Below are 7798 nucleotides of genomic sequence, written 5' to 3'. Positions count from 1 at the left end.
GCCCCGCCTGCAGCTGACCGGGCAGCACACGCGGAAGGCCGCCCGCCCACCACACCGGCTCCGGCGGGGGAGTCCCGCCCGGCTTTGCCCCCCGGGGACGCTGAGCAGCAGCCGCCGCCGCCTCCTGCCGGAGAACCCGAACCGCCCATGCGCAGCAGCGGGTTGCACGCGTGCTGGGCGGAGTCGGGGACGCCTCGGCCAAGGCGGAGCTGCCGCTGCGTGGAGCCGGCCGGGAGCTGGCGCCCGCAGGAAGCGGAAGAAGGGAGCGAGCGTGGGTCGGGTCTGACCCGACCATGGACGCGGCGGCGCTAGAGCTGGACGCGGTGAAGTTCGCCCAGCTGGCGGTGCAGAGAGACCAGGGCAGGCGCTACCAGGAGGCGGCGTTTTACTACAAGGTGCCGGGACCCCCCCCCGCCGCCGCAGCGGGATCGCCCCCGGACCCCGACCCCCCCTGCCGCCGCAGCCTCAGCCGGTTTTCCCCGGGACCCCTCCCGGGAGCTCCCTACCTCCCGGATTCCATGTAGCTGCCCCGGGTGTTTCTGTCTACTGCATGGATGAGCCCCGGCCGCACACATCGCTCACAGCTGTGTCCCCCGCACTGTGAGGCTCCTCCTCCACCCAGGGCGTTAGTCCTATAACGACTGTGCGGGGACTGGAAGATCGCCCGGGCTTTTGGCACTGACCATCGTAGCTCGGGTGACCAGACGTCCCAATTTCAAGCAGTTTGTCCCGTGACCTGACCGTAGCACCCGTCTGGGTCTTCGGCACTGGGTACTTCTGTCTTTGGCGGCAACGTTTATTACCTGCTGCTGAAATGTCACCGGAGACCGTCAGCGACTGAAGGACCCTCCCCCGGATTGCTGCGGCGGGTTACATCTGGTCACCCTAGTCATAGCTGCCAAGCGGGGATGGAGGGGCAGATGGGGTGGGTTTGTTTAGTGGGGGACTCCCCCTTGAGTGCAGGCCAAGGTTTAAAATGGTGGCTTGGAGGGGAGAAAGTATGTTATCAGATCTCATGGCTGTTTGTCTTCCCTCCCTTCATTTAGACAGCCTTCCTCAGAGCAGAGAGTATTAAACACTTGTGTCCCATCTTCACAGAGAAGGGAAGTGAATGGCTATGCTTGCAGTGGGTTTCCTTTTGATCTCATCCCCACCCATTTTTCTTCCCTGAGGACTGGGGGGCTTTGCCGTTACTTTGAGACATTTGCTTGATCAGAGGTGATTTAGAAAAAACACATTTGGTGTGAGGGGTGATGATGGATCTGGGTAACCTGTGTTCTTAAATACAAGTTCAAAAATATGATTTCCCTAGGTTATTTTTAGACTGCGGAAACTAATAAACTACCTGTGTGTTTTAAAACTGGTTGGACTTGTCATCCGGAAGCTGCTTACAAATGGGAGTGGATGGAGTTCTAGCCCACAGAAACTTAACCTCATAGATTATAGATTATTGCACATTAGGAAACTTAATGTGATCTCATTGCAAAAGGAAGAGAAATACAATGTTTTTCTTCCATTTTTGTGGTGATTTTCACAGCTAGCCCTCGAAGACATTTTTGCTTTTGGTCAGTGGCGAAGTGGGAAGATGTATCTGTTTAACGTCAGAGATCTAAGAACAAAGTATGCTATAAAACTGCAAATGAACAGATTTGGGCTATTAAGTACTATACACAGCAGCAATTAGTCTTAGCTGTATTGTTTATGATAAGATGAGTAACCGAAGTGGCGAAGCCCCATTGCAAAAGGTTATTAATGGGATGAGTTCAAACCACATACTACTTGTGTATTCCCATATAATGATTCTTGGCTTATACTTATGCAGCCTTTCATCTAACAGCATTTTACAAACCTAACTGCACTCGGAGGTCTCAGTTTTAATAGCAGCTGTTCAGCTGTGTGAGGTTAGCATGGAGAGGTTATATGACCTGCCCATGGTCTCGGGTCACATTCGTGCCATTCAGAATAAAATCCTGACTTCCAGTCTCTGACCGCAGCTACTGCACAACACTTTTCTGAATTATTTTGATTATGTTGAAGTGGCAAGTTCTAGTCCAGTTCAGATGTAATACATAAGCTTTATGGTATCTATAGAATATCCACACTATTTTTTTGTTTTTTATTTGGTGCACACTTGTCCTATCAGTAGGAAATAAGCTTCTAAAGACTGACTATAAAATAGTGATTGTTTTCTATCTAGACTTTTTATTGACTAGCAGTAGTAACTCTGACAGCATGACCATTCTATAGTTACAATAAAATAGCTTGGGATGTTCATCTTTTGAACAGCTACCTTTGTGCTGTAATGGTGCTTATCAGTCTTATCTTTTGAAGACTTTTGCCTAATCAGAAATGATGGTCTGATTATTATTAACGAGGCTGCAGGTGGGCACAGATGTCTTGGCGCCTGATCTTGCAGGTTCTCATTGTGCAAACCTCATTATACTTACCGTATATACTCGTTCATAAGCTGAATATTTTTAGTAAAACGGTGACGCATCAAAGAGCGGAGGTCTGCTTATAAATGGATCTACACCAAATTTGATGATTTTAAACTCTATGGAATCATTGAACTGAATATCTAATACACTTTCATTTTGTTTACCTGGAGCATCTGTAGGCATGGAGCCCCTCATCTCTCTGTGGCCGTGGTTAAGGTGGGCACTGGTCTAGTATAGACAAATCCTAAAAGATAGCTTTATAGACTCTCAGGAAGCTCGTTTTAATTTTGCAGGTCACTCCATGCACTAAAATATTAAGTGGAAGATAAAACAACAGAGGCCTCAGTTGTGACTTGAAACAAGTTTTGTGCAGGCAGCTCCTCCTTGAAGTCATTGTGGCGTTTTGCAGGCCCAGGGGTTCACCTGCATAGAGCTCATTGCAAGCTTATAACCCCATCTTGCAGGAAGGACTTATTCCTGCAGCAAGCAGATTTATTGCATGTTAACTTTTCCACCAGGAAGCTGCCCAAGCCTTGATTTATGCTGGAATGGCAGGCTCAAACCTGGAAAATATTCAAGAGAAGATAAATGAGTACTTGGAGAGAGTTCAGGCTCTGTATTCAGCAGGTTAGTGAAGAGCTTTCTGATTATATACTTCAGATTAGATTCACTGAGTAGGAAGAGGTATGGTCCTGTCAACCATATAGCTGAATTACTCTATTTCATCTGATATCCAGAACCCCCCAACACATGAGTAAGCTAAATGCTAAGGGGCATCACAAGTGAAGCTTATTTGGGGGAATTATTTCATATTAACATGGATAGACTTTACTAAATATTGTTACATAAGGAAGTGGAGCACTTCTGTCATGGTAAATTTGAGGAAATGGTATAGCCATAGCACGCAAAAAAAAAAAAAAGCCAAGATTTAACACGTGCATTTAGGCCCCATGTCTGTACTGAAATCTGTATAAGTGGACTCCTGCTCTTTTGTGGAATGCTGTTTGTTCATGGGTCCACTTGTGATTTCATTGCAGTATTGGTGCTTGTGCCTACAACACACACAGCTCCCACTGAGTCTTACCAAGTTCATTTATCTCAACAGGAGTTTCTTCCACAAGAAGTACAGGATCTCACCATATTTTATAGACAACAATTAATCCATGTATAGTATTAAAGTTCAATATAATCTTATTTTTATTTCAAATTCAGAGTACCCTGAGGGACAATGTCTCTAGTTCCTATATTGTTCCTTTCTTATATTGTGTCTTTTAGCTTAAAATCTGACAGGATGTTTAAAAGTGGTGTTGGTTTCTGGCCTGTGAGCAAAACATAAGCTATGTGACCATTGTGTTCTTGCTTGCCCATTGTAATAAAGATTTTTCCACCCAAACAACCATCATAGCTAGCTAAATGCTATTTTTTTTTTAAATCTAGTTCAGTCACAGAACACCGACCCCTTGAAGTCAAAACAGCAGTTGGACCTGGAGCGTGCCCATTTCCTGGTTACACAGGCTTTTGATGAAGATGACAAGGGCAATGCAGAGGAAGCTATAGAATTGTACACAGAAGCCGTGGAACTCTGTTTGAAAACAGTATGTTATGCTACAAGTTAACTTAGTGGAATTATGTGTTGGTAAGAAATTCTTCCATTTACACAGGTGACTGATCTTTAGAGGCTGGCTTAAAAATGTAGTACCTGTATTTTTATTTGTTTTGTTTTGTTTTGGTGTTTTATTTGCCTTCTATTCTCTACATCCCATTGAAGAAATACTTTGCATACATTGGCTACAGTCACTTGGTCCTGCACTGTTATTCAACAGTGTAAAATTGATATATGGGTTTTTTCTTCCTAAACTCTCTTTAAAATGTATATAAACCGTATACGTTTGCTGGAATATTCTTTTGGAATCTATGGCCTGTGGCCAGTAGAAAGCTAAAACAGTTTAAAGTGTAATTTTCTTCCAAGAAGATGGTCCTCTAATGTGTCATTGGAGACATTTTTTTGTTAATATATTAAAAGCAAATACGCTTTTTTTTAAGTAACACGTAACATAACTTAAGTATTCCTACAGATTTTCACTAAACTTCTTTTATGACATTAACACTGTACAAATTAATTCCAATTAAAATAGAAATAAATAATTGCCTAATTACTTTTAGTATTTAAGTGTGACTAAATAATATTACAGGTACTGCTTTTTTCATACTAAGTCCAGTAGCCAAAACTAACTCATTAGAGGAAGAGCTCACCATCATGATGTAACTTCACCAAGTCTGATTATCTTCTTCTGCCCATTTTTTGTGATGTGATATATTGGGAGGGTAACATTACTATTTCTCAAGGTAATATTTACATAAAACATTAAAACGTTTTGGTCTGAATCCTGCAAATACTTACGCACATGCCTGACTTCACTCAGGTAAATAGTTCCGCAGAATTGAAAAGGACCGCACAAGCTATGAAGTTAAGCACTTGCATTCAGTTTTGCAGGATCAGGGTCTAATCAAAGACTAAATGTTTTTCCCTTTGATTTGTTGGCCCTGGGCCCTTTCTGCCTATGTCGTATATCATTTTGTTGTCTTTGCTGTATCCTGCTCTCTGTTACCAGGCATTGTCACATATCTTTAGATTAAATATTGTGCATACAATTAATATCACTTTAACCATTCTTCTCGCTTGGGTCCCTCATTAGATGCAGCTGGTGTCTGAGTTTCCCTTCACCTTGGGTAATCTGTTGCTTTAGCAAGGTGATAGTTTTATGCTTTTGGCATTGCAGGCAGTGCAAGAAGGTTCCTCTCCCCCTCCAAGGTAAAAGAAAGTCCAAACAAACTGTCCGTTCACTCTCTTGGCTACAGTGGTTCTGTTTAGTTCCTTAGCTGTAGGGCTTTCTGTCCACCGTATCCAGGTGGAGAGACCAGTCTGTTCTTCTGTGCAGGCTATATGCAGGGAGAAGTTATCTGTTCCAGCCTGAATATTCCATTTCTCACTTCTCCCATGGTCACTTTCTACCCTACTCTCCACCCCACTCTCAACCTCCACTGGCTCTGTTCCCACGCCCCTTCCAGCCAGGAAAAATTGGGAATGAGACTTTAACTTGTAAGCTTAAGATTTTTTTTGAAAATGGAAGAAAGTATTCTGATTTCTTTTACTTGTATCATAAGTTTCTCTGATTTGGGGGTGGGGGTGTCAGAAAAGTCAGTTGGAAAACTTAAAGGGATACACTCAAGTTCAATAGTGTTTTAACATAACATCTTTAATAGTTGTATTTTTTTCCCCTGTAGATTTTAACTTGATTTATTTTCCCCGCAGCATTCTGTGTGAATTCAGTGCTTCCCATGTTGAAAAATTTAAAACGGTACCTTGCATTCTAACATATTGTGCACACCCACTCAGATGAGACAATGAGAGAAGCAGGTTTATTTATCTTAGTATGTGGAGTTTGCCTTTTTTTTTTTTTTTAAACAGTGTAGGAAGTATTGATTGGTTTAAAAAAGACAAATTTGGAGGAATTCTGAAGTTAAAATCTACAGGTGAAAAATAACTAGTGGATATTTGGCAGTACAACTTGCACATCTGGAATTAGATTGACAGGTGAGGTTTACAGTGCCTATTATTTTATTTTTTTCTCTTAAGGCTAATGAAACTTCAGATGCAATCCTTCAATCAAAACTCAAACAGCTGGCTAGACAAGCGCTGGATAGGTGAATATTTACAAAATACTCATGCAAACGATTGGCATCGGGTTACAATGCATACTTTGAGCTGGATTCTCTGGTCCACTCTGTCCATTTTGTGTTGCTCAGGTAGCACAAAGAGGATGGATTCTGGCTTGAAATGGCCCATGAAGAGTTCTCCTTTTGGAGGAGAGTTCCCCACTGGCATAAAGCTGACAGAAGCAGCTTCTGTGTCTACTGCTCCAGGGGTATGGTGTTATGCTGGTGTAGGGAATGGACAGGTTAAGAGTGGAATGTGGTTTCATAATGTGAGTTCTCTGCTGATACGAGGTCCCTTAGGTCCCCCCCAGCATAAATTAGAGCAGCCCCTTGGCTTCTCTAACTAATGCTGGGGTCGAGCCAGCACTGAGCCAACCCCTCCCCTGCACTGAGTGGAGCTTTGATGCAGGGGAAAATTGAACCCTTTAATTTAATCTGTTTGTATATCAGTGTGTATATATAGTAGATTTAGTGGGCTAGATTCCAATCTCAGTTACACAGGTATAAATCCAGAGTAACTCTACATAAATCAACAATGTAGCTGAGATTAAGATAAGGTCTGTAGTGTGCTGAGTTCTGGCAGATGTTATTTCAACACCCTTGTCCATCTCAACATGATAAATTAAATCTCTTCATATCCACGTGAATAGTGAACATCCTAATGGATTTTGATTTTTATGTTTAGCTTCCAAAACATACCTACAGTCTCACGTAAATCCTCCAACTAGCATAATTCTAAAAGTGACAGAAGCTTGAAAATGAATTGTGCCTAAATTGTTTTATATGCTAATTACTTTTGGTGTATTTTTGCCATTCTTACTACGGGAGAAAGTAGAGAGTGATGCTGGCATCAGGAACTTCCTGAGTGTGCATTTCACATCTACATGAAGTGACTGCCTTAGCAAGATCAAATTTTGCCTTTCCATCTGATGTTAATTATATGGAGTCATGAACAAGCAAATATTAAACCATACATTTGTTGTTGCTGTAAACAATCATAGAATATTTGTTTTAGAGCAGAGGCACTGAAAGAATCTATGTCAAAGTCTTCTCAGAAAGACAGACAAACTGCAGCTAAACCGAATCAGCCAGTCAGACTGTTCTTTCCATTGGGACCTGATTTTTCCTTGAATGATAAGCCACAGACAATCAGAACAGTGCAAGCTAGTGAATCTCAAGGTCAGAGATACACCACAGAGGAGATTGAAGTGCTCAGGTAAGATAGAGTCCAATTTTCCCAAATTTTATTATCCATGTAAATCTACTGCAAAGCACTAGATTGAGACATAACTGGGTTTTATGAGGGGAAAGAGGGAGGGGTGATTTTGATTTAGTTTTGTTGGTTGCTTTTTAAGGAGGTGGGAGAAATATTTCTGTAGCACTCATTACCACAGTACAGTAGAACCTCAGAGTTGTGAACACTTTGGGAATGGAGGTTGTTCATAACTCTAAACAAAACGTTATGGTTCTTTCAAAAGTTTACAACTGAACATTGGCTTAATCCAGCTTTGAAACTTTACTATGCAGAAAAAATGCTGCTTTCCCTTTATATTTTTAGTAATTGATGGTTTACACAGTACTGTTCGCTTTTTTTTTTTTTTTTTAAACCGTCTCTGCTGCTGCCTGATTGCATACTTCCCGTT

At 42.1% G+C, this 7798-nt stretch overlaps 1 protein-coding gene across 7 annotated transcripts in view; it reads left to right on the top strand.

Moving 5' to 3' along the window:
* Positions 1 to 221: 221 nt before the first annotated feature.
* Positions 222 to 7798, top strand: part of CAPN7 (calpain 7) — a 36935-nt gene continuing 29358 nt past the window's right edge. For 3 of the 7 annotated variants that reach the window (XM_050938368.1, XM_050938373.1, XM_050938367.1), the window contains exons 1-5: positions 222 to 395; positions 2957 to 3065; positions 3876 to 4033; positions 6076 to 6143; positions 7171 to 7371. In XM_050938368.1, the coding sequence (XP_050794325.1) occupies positions 294 to 395; positions 2957 to 3065; positions 3876 to 4033; positions 6076 to 6143; positions 7171 to 7371 (638 nt within the window). In that variant the 5' untranslated portion in view covers positions 222 to 293. Of the gene's footprint in view, positions 396 to 2956; positions 3066 to 3875; positions 4075 to 6075; positions 6144 to 7170; positions 7372 to 7798 lie in introns of those variants that run through there. The other 4 variants (XM_050938369.1, XM_050938370.1, XM_050938372.1 and 1 more) reach the window with 4 other exon arrangements.

This window comes from Gopherus flavomarginatus, chromosome 2 (genome assembly GCF_025201925.1).
Source record: "Gopherus flavomarginatus isolate rGopFla2 chromosome 2, rGopFla2.mat.asm, whole genome shotgun sequence".
Taxonomy (NCBI): domain Eukaryota; kingdom Metazoa; phylum Chordata; order Testudines; family Testudinidae; genus Gopherus; species Gopherus flavomarginatus.
Note: the sequence above shows the minus strand (reverse complement) of the source record. Positions and strands in the feature narration are given on the sequence as shown.